At 46.1% G+C, this 16,502-nt stretch overlaps 1 protein-coding gene and 1 long non-coding RNA gene across 3 annotated transcripts in view; one reads left to right on the top strand and one right to left on the bottom strand.

Moving 5' to 3' along the window:
* LOC308569733 lies at positions 1-9,603 on the bottom strand. Of its 2 annotated transcripts, XR_014000768.1 has the most exons (6): positions 9,442-9,602; positions 8,203-8,317; positions 5,282-5,390; positions 4,215-4,323; positions 3,464-3,614; positions 1-255 (listed from the first exon to the last, which is right to left on the bottom strand). It is a non-coding gene; the product is annotated as an uncharacterized lncRNA (long non-coding RNA). The 2 variants fall into 2 exon arrangements; XR_014000767.1 differs by lacking the exon at positions 5,282-5,390 and having other exon boundaries at positions 9,442-9,603.
* A 1,883-nt stretch (positions 9,604-11,486) lies between these two features.
* Positions 11,487-16,502, top strand: part of CCM2 (CCM2 scaffold protein) — a 45,823-nt gene continuing 40,807 nt past the window's right edge. The window contains exon 1 of the mRNA XM_081163782.1: positions 11,487-11,700. Within this exon, the coding sequence (XP_081019908.1) occupies positions 11,671-11,700 (30 nt within the window). The 5' untranslated portion in view covers positions 11,487-11,670. The remainder of the gene's footprint in view (positions 11,701-16,502) is intronic.

Below are 16,502 nucleotides of genomic sequence, written 5' to 3'. Positions count from 1 at the left end.
TTTACTGTATTTGCTTATTTATTAAAAGAATCTTGCGCTATGACCAGAGACTTCCTCTTTCAGGTTTTGTCACCCAGCGAAATGACTCAGAATGGGATGGGTGAGCCGGGGGAAAGCGCAACGCCACACCCACGGGTTAAACGCAACAGCCGGCTGGTCGGGCTCAGGTATTAAGGCAACAGCAGTTGTCCAGCAGGGATGGTCACTTATCCTAGCAGCTGCACTGCTCTGCTCAGCACCTCTTTCTCCAGGGATCTGGAAGACAAAACAGGCAGGAGCTTTAAAATCTGCACAGTAATGCTGAGAAAGAAGAAGAGAAGAGTTTGGATTTGATATCCCGCTTTATCACTACCTTAAGGAGTCTCAAAGCGGCTAACAATCTCCTTTCCCTTCCTCTCCCACAACAGTAATAATTAATTAACAACAACAACAACAACAACAACAACAACAATAATAATAATAATAATAATTTATACCCTGCCCATCTAGCTGGGTTTCCCCAGCCACTCTGGGCGGCTTCCAACAGAATATTAAAATACAGTAATGCATCAATCATTAAAAGCTTCCCTAAACAGGGCTGCCTTTATATGTCTTCTAAAAATCTGGTAGTTGTTTTTCTCTTTGACATCTGGTGGGAGGGCGTTCCACAGGGCAGGTGCCACTACCGAGAAGGCCCTTGGCACTGGACCTCAGCGTCCGGGCAGAACGATGGGGGTGGAGACGCTCCTTCAGGTATACAGGACTGAGGCTGTTTAGGGCTTTCAAGGTCAGCACCAACACTTTGAATTGTGCTCGGAAACATACTGGGAGCCAACGTAGATCTTTCAAGACCGGTGTTATGTGGTCTCGGCGGCCGCTCCCAGTCACCAGTCTAGCTGCTACATTCTGGATTAGTTGTAGTTTCTGGGTCACCTTCAAAGGGAGCCCCACGTAGAGTGCATTGCAGGAGTCCAAGCGAGAGATTGCATGAAGCACTCTAGCGAGACAATCTGTGGGCAGGGAGGGTCTCATCCTGCTAACCAGATGGGGCTGGTAGACAGCTGTCCTGGACACAGTATTGACCTGCACCTCCATGGACAGCTATGTGTCCAGAATGACTCCCAGGCTGCGCACCTGGTCCTTCAGGGGCACAGTTACCCCATTCAGGATCTCAGGAGCCCTCGCTTTTGCCACCCCTCTGAAACGACTGTCAACCCAAGCCTCTCCAAATCCAAACGCAAAGTCTGAGCAGATGCACTCCCTACTCAGAAGCAAATTCCACTCGGTTCAAATGAATGCACCCAGGGCTGCAACTAAAGAAAGATTCTCTCGTCCAACAAAAGCACCCACTCAAAACAAAAAGGGGTTTGCTAGTTTGCTTTTTGAAAGAGATGTATAAACTCGTTTTCATTTCCACTGGCAACAGATTTCCAGATTAGACAGCCCTGCGGCTGACGAGACCCCTTCAGACTGACTGCAAGATGGTTTTAAAAGTCTCGGTGCCCTCAGCTTGCCCTGTTCTCACTGCAGCAGCTGCGCCTTCTTTGGCACCCGATTCTCCTGGGAAACGCTTGTCTGAGATTTCTATAACCTCACCCCGAAGACAGAGCAGAGGGAGGCCTCAAACGTCACAGATTTGCTCTTGCAAGCGCTACAGGAATGATCAGGGTCACGGGTATGACCGAGCCACGCTGGAAGGCTTGCGGGAGAAGAATGAGAAGGCAAAGACAGGCACACAACCTCTGTCCCAAGAGCTGCTGTTAGGTCAGTATTCTTCGACATGAAGAATCCCCATCTGCCTTAGTCTAGGGGCGAGGAAGCGAAGGTCCTCCAGCTGCTATCAAACTCCCACCAGCCCCCAGACAACATGGCCACTGCTCAGGAATGCTGGTGTTGTAAATAAAAATCTGCCCTTTTCCCTTATGGGGTATCCAAGAGCCCATATAGAGTCCTTACATAGGTTCCCTATTGGTAGAAGAAAATAACAGAGGCCAAGCAGAGAATATTGAGAAGCAAAGCAGCTAGTAAGCCTGATCTTTATTGATCTGTTGCAACAGGGTGCTCGCCTCACACGCAGGAAAGGAGGAAGACACACAAAAATGCTGTGCAAGGGCTTATAAAGACTTTTGAAATTCCCATCCTGTAGATCAAGACCACCCCCAGAAACATTATACATACATCACAGAAGGGGTGTAACCTAAGACCACCCCTCAGAGACATCACAGAAAAGGTGGTCTTAAAACAGAAATTTCAATATTGTTTTTCTCTTATCCTTGTTTATTTCCTGTCTGGCAAGTTACTTGATTGGATTGCCTGAGGAGCCTGGCCATTCTTTTGTAATGATAAGGATCTCACCCTTATTCAAGCACAGACATGCCCTTAAGACGGGATTTGTGAAGGAAAAGACAATGGGGAGGCTTTTCCATTTTGACCTTGCAGAGAAAACATTTGGTCAGTTTAGGAATCAAAATGGCTCCAGGTTGGTCTTCCTGTGCTGATCTATGTATGTGCAGTTATGAACATTACCATATATCTAAGACCATAAAATTCCTATCACAGTGGGATATGTAGCGCAAACATAACTGGAAAGGCAGAGATCCACCAGCCTTGTTGTACAGATGCAGAAGCTTCAAGCTTTTGTAATAAGAAATCTAAGGTCTTAAGATCTATAATAAATGTTCATAAACGTACCAAGCAAACACGGTGGAAAAAAACCTTCCTTGTCACAGGAATTTAGTAATCACCATTTCAAAGGGTGACGGAATACCAGGAAAGGCAACCGGGTAAGGATTTATCAGATAACCTGGCAGACAGGAAAAACAACATTCAAATTTCTGTTGTAGACCACCTTTTCCATGATGTAAGTATGATGTATCTGGGGGGTGGTTTTGGGTTACACCCCTTCTGTGATGTAAGTATGATATATGGAGGGGTGGTCTTGAGCTCCAGGGCAGGGAATTTCAAATGTCTATATATATAAGGCCTTGCGTGCCATTGTTCTGGGTTCCTCCTCCTTTCCTGCGTGTGAGGGGAGCACCCTGTTGCAACAGATCAATAAAGATCAGGCTTACTAGCTGCTTTGCTTCTCAATATTCTCTGGTTGGCCTCTGTTATTTTCTTCGACCAATGGAGAACCTGCAAAGGACTCTATAAGGCCTCTTGTATCTCCCAGAAGGGAATAAGGGCAGATTTTTATTGTTTTTATTTATTAAATTTGTGTTCTGCCCTAAAGACCTGCAGGTTTTAGGGCGGTTCACAACATAAACAAGCTGCAAAGCAGCTTCAATGAGTTCTCAGATTTTGAAACGCCTCAAGCCAAGGCGGGATTTAGACACATCAAGAAAGGGTTTCAGAAAAAATGACCGTTATAATGAGAAATCAGGTTGGCAAAAACAGAACGCCACAGCGCCATCTGGTGCCACGGTGTTGTATCGCATATAAAACGTTTACCAATCTAGCCGAGTCCCAAGAGCAAATTGTTCACCTTTTGCCGAGCTGAAACACTGTTCAGAGCTGGGACTCAAGTCCGTCAAGTGGGTCAATTGCCAGGCGGTGTGGTCTGAGAAGGTCACTAGGGAAGGATCCACTTCACTCAGCGCTGCTGGATCCAACGTGATCCGAACTCACATCCTGAACTAAAGAGACAGAGAAATGAATGGCTCTCGTTGGAACTGAAGAAGGGTGCGTGGAGCTATCAAGTTCCTTTTTAACTCCTTCGCCTTCTGACAGGAGCGAGACAGCAGTAAATAACACTGATCAAGTTGGAGTTAACTTTTTATTACCAAAAACAGGATCCGCACAGGAGTGCCTAATGAGCACAGCGACTCATCTCCGGCAGTCTTGCCTCCATGAAGCAGCTGCGGAAACTGAAGGTCCCTGCCTCACCACAAATTCCCCTCCTCTCCAGGGTTTCCCCCAAGCAATCAGAGACTGCGCCTGCACGAAGCTAACTTCTCCTCTGCCCTCTTCACGCCTCTCCTGGTTCTGGGAGACCAGGGGTGAGGAGTCAAACGGGAGGCCTGCAACTCAGCAGCCTGCCAGGAAAGGGCTTGGCCGAGATTTCTATAACCTCCCTCCGAAGTCGGGGCAGAGGGAGGCCTCAAACCATCTCACAACTGCTCTGGCAAGCACTGCAGGAATGATCAGGGTCACAGCGCAGACCCAGGCATGCTGGAAGGCTTGCGAGGAGAAACGGGCGGCCCATATTTCAGAGCCGTTTTCAGCAGGAGACTTACAGCCTGGCACCTTCGTCAGGAAGCCCAACTGGATTTTCTTGTAAGCATGCGGAACATCGCCGTCTTCTTAGCCAAGTTCCTCTCTAAATGACATCATTACAAAGAGAATCTGCAAAGGGGAGGGGACAAAAATAACATAGAATGGTTCAGCATTCCCTATTCATGCGTTTAGAAAACTGCTGCGAGTTTTAATCTGTTTCTAGCCTACCGTTCTTCTTTTAACTTTGCCAGTCTTAAATTATTGTTACTAATTCTTATTACAGTCGTACCTTGGCTCCCTAACACCTTGGGATTCAAATGTTCTGGCTCCCAAACCATCGAAAACTGGAAGTGAGTGCTTTGGTTTTTGAACGTTCTTTTGGAAGCTGAACATCTGACGGGGCTTCCGACTGAATCAGAAGCCGCGCTTTGGAAGTTGAACGTTTTGCAAGTCGAACGGACTTCCGGAACGGATTCTGTTTGACTTCTGAGGAACGACCGTATTTCATTGCTTTATTTTTGAAAACCACTTTGAGGGTTCGGAGTTTTTTCCAAGCAAGCAGTGTATGAATTTTAGGAAATAAATAAATGCTTCCTTTTCGTTGCGTTACTATTTACTATCAACTTTTTATTACCAAAAACAGGATCCGCACAGGAGTGCCTAATGAGCACAGAGACTCATCTCCGGCAGTCTTGCCTCCATGAAGCAGCTGCGGAAACTGAAGGTCCCTGCCTCACCACAAATTCCCCTCCTCTCCAGGGTTTTCCCCAAGCGATCAGAGACTGCTCCTGCACAAAGCTAACTTCTCCTCTGCCCTCTTCACGCCTCTCCTGGTTCTGGGAGACCAGGGGTGAGGAGTCAAACGGGAGGCCTGCAACTCAGCAGCCTGCCAGGAAAGGGCTTGGCCGAGATTTCTATAACCTCCCTCCGAAATCGGGGCAGAGGGAGGCCTCAAACCATCTCACAACTGCTCTGGCAAGCACTGCAGGAATGATCAGGGTCACAGCACAGACCCAGCCATGCTGGAAGGCTTGCGAGGAGAAACGGGCGGCCCATATTTCAGAGCCGTTTTGAGCAGGAGACTTACAGCCTGGCACCTTCGTCAGGAAGCCCAACTGGATTTTCTTGTAAGCATGCGGAACATCGCAGTCTTCTTAGCCAAGTTCCTCTCTAAATGACATCATTACAAAGAGAATCTGCAAAGGGGTGGGGGACAAAAATAACATAGAATGGTTTAGCATTCCCTATTCCTGTGTTTAGAAAGCTAGTGCGAGTTTTAATCTGTTTCTATTCTACTGTTCTTCTTTTAACTTTTCAAAAGTCTTACATTATTGTTGCTAATTCTTATTACAGTCGTACTTCGGCTCCCGAACGCCTCGGGAGTCGAACGTTCTGGCTCCCAAATGATCGAAAACTGGAAGCGAGTGTTTTGGTTTTTGAACGTTCTTTTGGAACCTGAACATCTGACGGGGCTTCTGATTAAATCAGAAGCTGTGCTTTGGAAGTCGAAAGGACTTCCTGAACGGATTTTGTCCGACTTCCGAGGTACGACTGTATTTCGTTGCTTTATTTTTTTTTGTAAACCGCTTTGAGGGTTCAGGGTTTTTTTTTAACAAAATCAAGCAAGCAGTATGTGAATTTTACGAAATAAATAAATGCCCCCTTTTCGTTGTGTTACTATTTAGACCTAGTGCAACAGGCAGGGGAAGAACTCAGCAGCACAGAACTCTCCTAGACGGAGAGGCCCGCAATCTTGCTACAACAACCTCCCCAACATTTCGCCACTCATAGGACGCTGGACTCCCACCAGCAAGACCACATTGTCTAGACCTGCTGAGTGGCGCGGACTTGGACTCATGGGCATTGGAGATCAACATCTTCTGGTGAGACAATAGGTTGGGAAAGGTTGTCTTACGAGTGCAGCCCGATCTTTGCTTTCGAGGTCTCTATCCTTTGCACCAGAGGTTAAGAAATGGAAGTTCTGGATCAAATGCACCAACAATGGACGGTTATGATGTGCACCGTGCATGTCTCTCTCTCTGGCCTAGTACAGTGGACGCTCAGGTTGCGAACGTGATCCGTACAAGAGGCACATTCGCAACCCGCAGCGCCGCGTCTGCGCACGTGCGGGTCGCGATTCAGCACTTCTGCGCATAGCACAATTTAGTGGTTCTGCGCATGCGTCAAAACCCAGAAGTTACCCGTATCTGGTACAGGCGCAACCTAAAGCATCTGTAACCCAAGATACGACTATACTGTTTTCTGCTAAGCAGTGTCTGACATCAGGCAGACGCCAGGTGTGTTTGCGACTGGGAATTGTCAGATTGTGAGCAATTTAAGAAGTCCAGTTACCATGTATGTGACTGAGATTCAGGGTTAACATTGCTTGGTGCAATGTTAATGAGTCAGAAATGTCGTTTTAAGGACTTAAGCTATGGATTTAAGGCTGTGTGGAGATAAATTTTCGAACCAAAGCAAGACGAAGCTGGAAAGTTAAGAGTTTTGGAATGACGCAGTTAAAAATGCCGTCGCCATTTGGGGAGGCACTGTCGGAGCTTTTGAGTCTGGGAGGAGAGAGAGAGAAACAGAGTTGTTTACATATTGTGAATTAACTCCTCAGTGGGACTTAAGAGTGACAACTGCCTAATTTATGATGGAAAGAGCGATGTTATCTACGAAGGAGATGATATATGGAAACCATCTGGACTTAGATTGGAAGAACGGGAAATTCACACAGGATTATTATATTTGCTTATTGGTTTAAGGAGACTAACAGAAGAGATCGTAAAGGAAAAAGAGAAATTATATGAATAAGATATGATGTGGAAACACCAAGTTAAGATTGGATAGAACTATGAACTCTGTTTGGACTGATTGGGACTGATTTGGACATTAATGCAGTAATAAGAAGATGATTTGAATCCCCCTTTGGATCTTGAAGTATGGGTTCCCCCAACAAAATTTAAAAATTTGGCTTTGTAATTTTATGTGATGTGATTTAATTTGATGTGATTGGCCAGTTAATAAAAAATTATTATTTTTTTAAAAAAAACATTGCTTGGTGCTGGAGGCTCGGGAGGAGAAATACCTTCCAGCCCAGCTCCTGAGTCGGATAAGATTGCTGCTTTGCCTCCCTTCCCCACCGCAGACATGCAAGTTCAAATCTAGTATAACACTTTACACACACACAGGTATCTGCAAATATTATGGTTTTGGCCACTATTGCAGGGACTGAGCCCGTTTTGTTTGTGGTATCCAACTGCTATTAGATATTGAGTGAATCCAGAAAATGATTAGGGTGAAAGGAGAGTAAAGTCAAGATAGAAGAAGAGATTAAATAATGAAATGTGTTTAAGCTAGTTGGAAAAATAAAGTAGCGTAACAAGAACGGCTGGAAGTCAAGTCACTTGGTGGGTGTCCGTGTGGGGCAGGTGCACAGGTATGTACCGTATAGGTAGGTATTATATAGAGTAATGTAGGTATGTTGTATGTTATGAAAATAAGGTAGCGTGTTGTGTATGTGTATTGTGTAAATGTATACGTATGTGTTTTATGTGTTAATAAATGTTTTATATGTTAATAAAATTTAAATAAAATAAAAAGAATTGCTATTAGAAATGTGATATTAACGACGTGTCCCTGATACGAATTGTCTATTAGTTCTTGCGCTTCGGGGGGGGGGCACAAATAGAAAGTGCGAATGGAAAAATGCACAACTAGACGGTCTGCTGTGGGGCTTGTAACCTAGGTTTCAGGAGTCATCTGGTGAATATCCAAGTTTCCAACAGTTCCCAGGATTCTCTGGGGGGAGTCATGTGCTTTAAACATATGGTGCAGCCGCAGCCAAAGACCAATGTGTTGTGGTGATATAGCAAAGAATAAACTAAGTAACAGAACAGCTTCGAAGCTCATACGATCTTCTTGAACCACAACTTTTTCTATCCGCTATCCTGAGATGCGCTGCACGGATTGTTGTTTCTACATCTTTTCAGAGAAACTCTTTGTTACCTCTGCAAGGTAGCGTTGATTTCCCCAGCTCCCAAAGGCTCCTCCGGTCCACCATTTTGTCGTTGCAGGAGCTAATCGGACGCCTCCAGCAAGCAGGACACAAGCACGGCTGTTCCTAACAAATAAAAAGCAAAGGAGGAGAGGAATTGGAAAGATCACCGGTGAATGCAGCGCAAGGCTTTGGGTCCAAGACCACGGTACAAAACGGAAGGAGAACTTTGTGACTCACCACAATCTTCCTTCCAGGGCATTGGGAGAATGCGCAGAAAAATAAAAGTAAAAGCAGATTCGAAAAGACTGTTTCTGAAACCACGAGGAGAAGCAGGACTAAGAGGTGGAGATTTTTGTTGTTGTTTTTTTGAATAATATTTTTTATTAAATTTTAACAAGAAAAAAGGTTACAAAGAACAACAAAAAGACATAGCAACAAACAATAAAGACAGAAAAACACCAAAGCCAAAAATTCCACATAAAAACAGGAACAAAAAAGAAAAGAAAAAAAAGAAAAATACAAATAGAAATCTCTCCCTTTAATTTCTACCATTCTTTTACTTATTTTCCTGACTTCCTCTCACCTCCCTCTTTGTATTCCATTTAAAAATTTATTCAGCAAATTCATACCCTCTTATCTTACCCTTAATTATATGTCCTCATATAATATTACTTCATATCTTCATTGTGGAGATTTTTGCTTTAGAGATCCAGAACCGTGGGGAGCTCCTAAAAATTAATAAATATAATTTGGTCTTTTTTAATTCTAGTTTTTTTTATTTTAATTGGAGTTTTATGATTGGATATATTAATTGGATGTTTTTGATTGGAAAAATCAATAAAAATGACTTTTTAAAAAAACGAAAACCCTGTTTCTAAGCACCCCTGGCCCTCATTTTCCCAAAAGAGTCAAGTTTCTAGTCCACACCACGTGCATTCCAGTCTACAGCTGAGAAAGCCTGCATTTTCCTAACGCCAGATCGATCCCAAAGGGAAAACAGGCTCCAAAATGCAGCAGAGGAAAATCAGCATATCAAGAAACCAGACCCAACAGCTAAACTACAACTCCCAGCATCCCCCATTCCTCCTCATATATGTAGACTAGGGAGAAAGGGCCGCGCTGCTTTCTGGGAACTGTAGTCCACCCAGAAAATAAGGCCCAAGACAACAGCCCGTTGAGCGCCGAGACTCAACAAACCCGGGTTAAAGGCCGCATCCCCACAAGACACCAGAGACTAAAGTACCTACCTGCACCCCTCCCGGCCGCGGACTGGACTCGGTCGCCGCGGATGGCGACAGATCCATTTTCCAGGCGGCCCAGAAGCAGAAACCGCCATCTGCTTCGCTCTGCTTCGCTCGACCCGCCTCCTCCGTGCGTGTGACGCCACCGCGTCAAAACCCCGCCTCCTCCTTCCCCGAAGTCTCTCCTTCGCCCCCTAGCGGCTCACAGTCCTTACGGTTTGCGAGCCTCTCTCTCTATGGATGGCTTCAATAGAACTGCAATCGCGCCGCTCGCCGGCAGGGGGCGGCAATGGGTCTCGCCTCGCGCGGAGTGATCGGGGCAGAGGAGCAAAGGGGATGCAGTCTAACTGGTTCTCTACAGCGACTTTCGGCCGTCAATTGGAGTTGGTGGGAATCCGGATTAAGAAGAGCAGTGGCGTAGCGTGGGTTGTCAGCACCCGGGGCAAGGCAAGGAATTTGCGCCCCCTAACCCGTGGGTTTTAGCGCTGCAAGCGGCCCCCCCAGATGTTGCGCCTGGTGCGGCTGGCCCCCCCTGCACCCCCCATGCTACGCCACTGAAGAAGAGTGGAAATATAGAGAAATTCATATAGAGTGGAAAAGCCTTGTGGCACCTCAAAGGATGGCAGATTTTATTACGGCACAATATGATCCCTGTGTTGCCACCTCCATGTTCTGCTGTAAGGGGTCACTGGGCTCTTTTGTTGTTGTTGTTTAGTCGTTTACTCATGTCCGACTCTTCGTGACCCCCTGGACCAGAGCACGCCAGGCCCTCCTGTCTTCCACTGCCTCCCGCAGTTTGGTCAAACTCATGCTGGTAGCTTCGAGAACACTGTCCAACCATCTCACCCTCTGTCATCCCCTTCTCCTTGTGCCCTCCATCTTTCCCAACATCAGGGTCTTTTCCAGGGAGTCTTCTCTTCTCCTGAGGTGGCCAAAGTACGGGAGCCTCAGCTTCAGGATCTGTCCTTCCAGGGAGCACTCAGGGCTGATTTCCTTCAGAATGGAGAGGTTTGATCTTCTTGCAGTCCATGGGACTCTCCAGAGTCTCCTCCAGCACCAGAATTCAAAAGCATCCCTTCTTCGGCGATCAGCCTTCTTTATGGTCCAGCTCTCACTTCCATACATCACTACTGGGAAAACCATAGCTTGAACTATACGGACCTTTGTTGGCAAGGTGATGTCTCTGCTTTTTAAGATGTTGTCTAGGTTTGCCATCGCCTTTCTCCCAAGGAGCAGGCGTCTTTTAATTTCGTGACTGCTGTCACCATCTGCGGTGATCATGGAGCCCAAGAAAGTAAAATCTCTCACTGCCTCCATTTCTTCCCCTTCTATTTGCCAGGAGGTGATGGGCCCAGTGGCCAAGATCTTCGTTTTTTTGATGTTGAGCTTCAGACCATATTTTGCGCTCTCCTCTTTCACCCTCATTAAAAGGTTCTTTAATTCCTCTTCACTTTCTGCCATCAAGGTTGTGTCATCTGCATATCTGAGGTTGTTGATATTTCTTCCGGCAATCTTAATTCCGGCTTGGGATTCATCCAGCCCAGCCTTTCGCATGATGAATTCTGCATATAAGTTAAATAAGCAGGGAGACAATATACAGCCTTGCCGTACTCCTTTCCCAATTTTGAACCAATCAGTTGTTCCATATCCAGTTTTAACTGTAGCTTCTTGTCCCACATAGAGATTTCTCAGGAATAACATAACAATATAATATAATATAATATAATATAATATAATATAATATAATATAATATAATATAATATAATATAATATAATATAATATAATAATACAATACTGTTTACTAATAATAGTCTTTAAGGCGCTTCTTTTTTCAGGTGCAACACCCACTCTTCCACCCTCTTTGACCACCCCATCAGAACCGGAACTGAGGACGGACCGGAACTCATACATTTCCCCCTACCTCTTTGGGCAACCGTGAGCCTCTCTCTCCCGCCTCTCCCTCTCCGCTCCTCCTTCCCGGAGGACTGACGTCAGTCCTCCCGCGCCGGGCCGTTGGGCGCCTCTCGGCCAGGCCTGAATGAAGGCGAGCGCTGGCGCGGGGCATGCCGGGAACGCCGACGCCCAAGATGGCGGCAGGATTGAAAAGTTGTTGCCGCGGCGGCCGTGGCGGCTCTTGTGGCTCGGCTTGAGGCTGCTGCTCTTCCGGGATGGCGGCGCAGTGAAGGGAGCGCGCGGCCCGGGCGGGGAGATGCCTCCGGGCCCCGCCTGAGACATGGAGGAGGAAGGCAAGAGGGGCAAAAAGGTGAGGCGGGGAGGGCGGGGGCGCCCCGGGGGAGAGGGGCGGGGCTTGGGGGAGGGCGGGGTCTGTGGGGGAGGGGCAGATACACTGGGGGGCAGGGGGGAGTTGGGGGGCTGATTCCCCCCATGACAATCGGAGTTGGGAATATTCACACAACCTGTAAAAATTGGGGGGTGGGGAGGCTTTAATTAAATAAACAAGATCAGATTGAAGTCCAGCTGCCCCCCTTTTTTTACCAGAATACCCCCCATAAGAATTGGAGTTGGGGGTTTTCACACAACCCATAAGAATTGCAGGTTGTGGATGTTTTCATTAAATAAAACAAGATCAAATTGAAGTCCTGTTATCCCCACTTTTAAAAACCAGATCACCCCAAATAAGAATTGGAGTTGGGGGTGTTCACACATAGGGATTGGGTGTGTGTGGAGATGCTTTAATTAAATAGAATAAGATCAAATTGAAGTCCTGCTCCCCCTCTTTTTACCAGAATACCCCCCATAAGAATTGGAGTTCGGAATATTCACACAACCCATAAAAATTGTGGGGTGCAGATGATTTCATTAAATAAAGCAAGATCAAATTGAAGTCCTGTTGTCCCCACTTTTTCTTTTTAAAACCAGATCACCCCAAATAAGAATTGGAGTGGGGGGGGGTGTTCACACAACCCATAGGGATTGGGTGTGTGTGGAGATGCTTTAAATAAAACAAGATCAAATTGAAGTCCTGCCCCCCCTTTTTACCAGAATACTCCCCATAAGAATTGGAGTTGGGGGTGGTCTTCACACAACCCATAAAATTACAGGGTGCAGATGTTTTCATTAAATAAAACAAGATCAAATTGAAGTCCTGATGCCCCCACCTTTTTGTTGTTGTTAAACCAGATCACCCCAAATAAGAATTGGAGTTGGGGGTGTTGTTGCACAACTCGTAAGAACTTGCCAGGTGTGTGTGGGGGGGGAAAGATTTTTCTTTTTTTATGAAATAAAACATGATCGATTTGCAGTCCTGCTCCTGTTTTTCTCTCTCTCTCCTTAATTTTATCAGAGGTAAATTCTCAGCATTTTCCTCTTCCTCTCCCCGCACCTTGCATTTCACGTGTGCCAATAAGAAAGAAGGTCTTGATTGGTATCTTTAAAACGTTTGCATCATATCAAGTTTAATGTTTTTCTACTCCCTGCTCCCCCCTCCCAATTTCCAAATAGTTCTACATTTGCAGGACTCCTTTCCACCCCACCCACTTCAAATATTTCCTAGCTGGCAATAATTGGATGGGGGGGGTATTATGTTCGAAATATTTAGGTGATATGAATCATAATATCCTTCTGCTCCTTGTCCTCTCTCCCCAGTTGCCAGAGAGTTTTACATTTGCAGTCTTCCTTTCCATCCCACCCTCTCTCAGTATTTCATAGGTGGCAAGTATTGGGGTGCAGGGAGTATTGTCAAAATCAAAAGGCACCTTGTGAAATCTTTGCCTTGGGTAGGTCTTGTGATTCTGCTGTCACCAGGTAATATTTGGCAGTGGAGGGGAAGAAGATACTGTGCCAGACCAGCCTCAATATTATATTGAATATTCAATATTCCATTGAAAATATTCAATTGTTGAATATTTTGTTTTTGCTTGCTGTGTGATGAATTCCTTTGCTCTTTAGCAGCCTGCTCTATACTAATGTATTCAATGAATTAAGGAGAGAATTCCTAATTTCTGGATCAGACTGAAGGTCTGCCTAGCCCACGGGTCAGCAAACTTATTCAGCAGGGGGCCGGTCCACTGTCCCTCTGACCTTGTGGGGGGCCGGACTATATTTTTTTTTGGGGGGGGTGGACGAATTCCTATGCCCCACTAATAACCCAGAGATGCATTTTAAATAAAAGGGCACATTCTACTCATGTAAAAACACGTTGATTCCCGGACCGTCCACGGGCCAGATTGAGAAGGCGAATGGGCTGGATCTGGCCCCCGGGCCTTAGTTTGCCTACCCATGGCCTAGTCCCACAAGGCTGAATCAGTTCGCTGTAGGAAGCTCATAATCAGGACATAAGGGCTGTAGCTCTCTTTTTGTTGTTCCCCGGTGACTGTTCTCTAGAGACCTGTCGCCTCTGAATATATATTTAGGACACTGCCATTGTGACTGGCACTGTTCTCCGTGAATTTATGTAACCCCATTTAAAAGCTGTTCAGCCCGGTGGCTTTCACCACTCCTTGTGGAAACAAATTCCAGAGCCGAAAGTATGTGATTGCGAAGAAGTCTTTTGTCGTTCCAGTGTCTCCCAACGCTCAGTTTCTAGAATTATATTCCTCACAGATGCGTCGATCTAACCCTCGGATCTCCTTCGTTGCCCTTCATCCTTTTCAACTCGGCGATATATTTTTGTTTTGAAATGCGGTGTCCTGAACTGTACTGTTTCTGGTGCAATTGCATCATAGTTATATAAAAGCCCAAAGATTTTGACACTTTGGTTTTCATTCCCTTTCCTAATGATCCCTGGCTCAAAGCTGACCCTTTTTCACAGCTAGATGACGTTTTCATTGCGCTGTCCCCAGAAATCAGCCACTGCCAGCTTGGACCCCACCAGAAGTGAGGATTTATCTATCTATTTGCATCAGTCTGCACCTGCTTGCAGAGAACCACATTTGCTATTTTATTGCTTAGTCACTCATTTTCAGAAAGATTCTTTTAGAGCTCTCCATCACATTATTTTGTTTTTTTTGATTCCAGGTAATCCTGTGCCTTCAGCAAACTTGGCCACCTCACCCCTGAACCCTAGCTCACTTAAGAACAAGTTGTGTTAGTCAAGCAACTTTTCATTTTCTTAAAGAAGCCTCCTCTGGAAAACTTGATAGGAAGCGTAGTCTCGGAATAGAATTACCGTATTTTTTGCTCTGTAAGACTCACTTTTTCCCTCCTTAAAAGGGGAAATGTGTGTGCGTCTTATGGAACGGATGCAGGCTGCACAGCTATCCCAGAAGCCAGAACAGCAAGAGGGATTGCTGCTTTTGAAAGCAGCGAAAGCAGCGATCCCTCTTGCTGTTCTGGCTTCTGAGATTCAGAATATTTTTTTTTGTTATTTTCCTCCTCCAAAAACTAGGTGCGTCTTATGGCCCGGTGCGTCTTATAGAGCGGAAAAATACGGTACTGGTTGTGTTTGAGGCGTGTGCTGTGCCTCTATCTCTCCATCTGCCTTGGAGTAAATTCTATCTGGGTACTCGGATCAGGCTGACCTCTGGGGATTCAGCAAAATTTTCCCCTGGACTGGCAAGTACAGGTGCGTGAGATATGTCTGTGTGTCCCATTTATGTGCACTATGGTCAAGAAAGGCTCTTGCTTTCTTGTTCAGAGGTCCTCAGCGTGTTTCTGAATTTAGTGGCTCTCGCTCTGGGTGTGCATTAGGATTAATTTTTACTTTTTGACTTGTGAAGACCGGGGGGGGGGGGCAAGGGAAGAGAGCACACTCTCCAAGCTCCTCTGTCCAGCTGGTGGGCCTCTCCCAAACCCATGACCCATTTTACCCAGCCCCAACTCATGTCTTGCACCTTTTGCCCAGCTGGAATGTGTCCTTGACAAAGCCTTTTGCTTGCTTATATGGAGAGGGATGTGCACATGGGGCTAGACAGAGGTCAGCAAACTTTTTCAGCAGGGGGCCGGTCCACTGTCCCTCAGACCTTGTGGGGGGCTGGACTATATTTTTTTTTGGGGGGGGGTTGCAAATGAATGAATTCCTATGCCCCACAAATAACCCAGAGATGCATTTTGAATAAAAGGACACATTCGAATGTGTCCTGCAAGGCAGCAGGTACAGATTGCTTCTCAGGGTTTCCTCTAAAAGCCTTTATAATATATTGATGGTAATAATAATAATAATTTATTATTTATACCCCTGCCCATCTGGCTGGGCTTCCCCAGCCACTCTGGGCGGCTTCCAACAAAAGATTAAAATACCATAATACATCAACATTAAACGCTTCCCTAAACAGGGAACAGATGTCTTCTAAAAGTCTGGTAGTTGTTGTTCTCTTTGACATCTGGTGGGAGGGCGTTCCACAGGGTGGGGGCCACACCAAGAAGACCCTCTGCCTGGTTCCCTGTAACCTCACTTCTCACAGGGAGGGAACCGCCAGAAGGCCCTCAGCGCTGGACCTCAGTGTCCGGGCAGAACGATGGGGGTGGAGACGCTCCTTCAGGTATACTGGACCGAGGCCGTTGAGGGCTTTCAAGGTCAGCACCAACACTTTGAATTGTGCTCAGAAGCGTACTGGGAGCCAATGTAGGTCTTTCAAGACCGGTGTTATGTGGTCTCGGTGGCCTTTCTGACAAATGAGTACAGTGGTATCTCAGGTTAAATACTTAATTCGTTCCGGAGGTCCGTTCTTAACCTGAAACTGTTCTTAACCTGAAGCACCACTTTAGCTAATGGGGCCTCCTGCTGCCACTGCGCCACGGAGCCCGATTTCTGTTCTCATCCTGAAGCAACGTTCTTAACCCTAGGTCCTATTTCTGGGTTAGCGGAGTCTGTAACCTGAAGCGTCTGTAACCTGAAGCGTGTGTAACCTGAAGCGTATGTAACCCGAGGTGCCACTGTATATCCGCGAGGCAGTGGTGGTTTAGGATCACAGTTTTCCTTCTCCTACCTTCCCAGGTGAACCCCATGGTGAGACTATTTGGACATCAGAGGTGTTGGAACTACCTATCTTTTTAAAAGACCTCTTGGGGGGTGAGTGGGTTTCAGGCAGTTAGCAGTTTTAGTTTCAAACAAAGCCAACCATACCCACCCTACTCCAAAAAATAAAAATCCCGCAAAGTACCAAG

The sequence above is a fragment of the Podarcis bocagei genome (genome assembly GCF_964188305.1).
Source record: "Podarcis bocagei genome assembly, chromosome: 12".
Lineage (NCBI taxonomy): Eukaryota > Metazoa > Chordata > Lepidosauria > Squamata > Lacertidae > Podarcis > Podarcis bocagei.
This window is presented reverse-complemented; position numbering and strand designations above follow the sequence as displayed.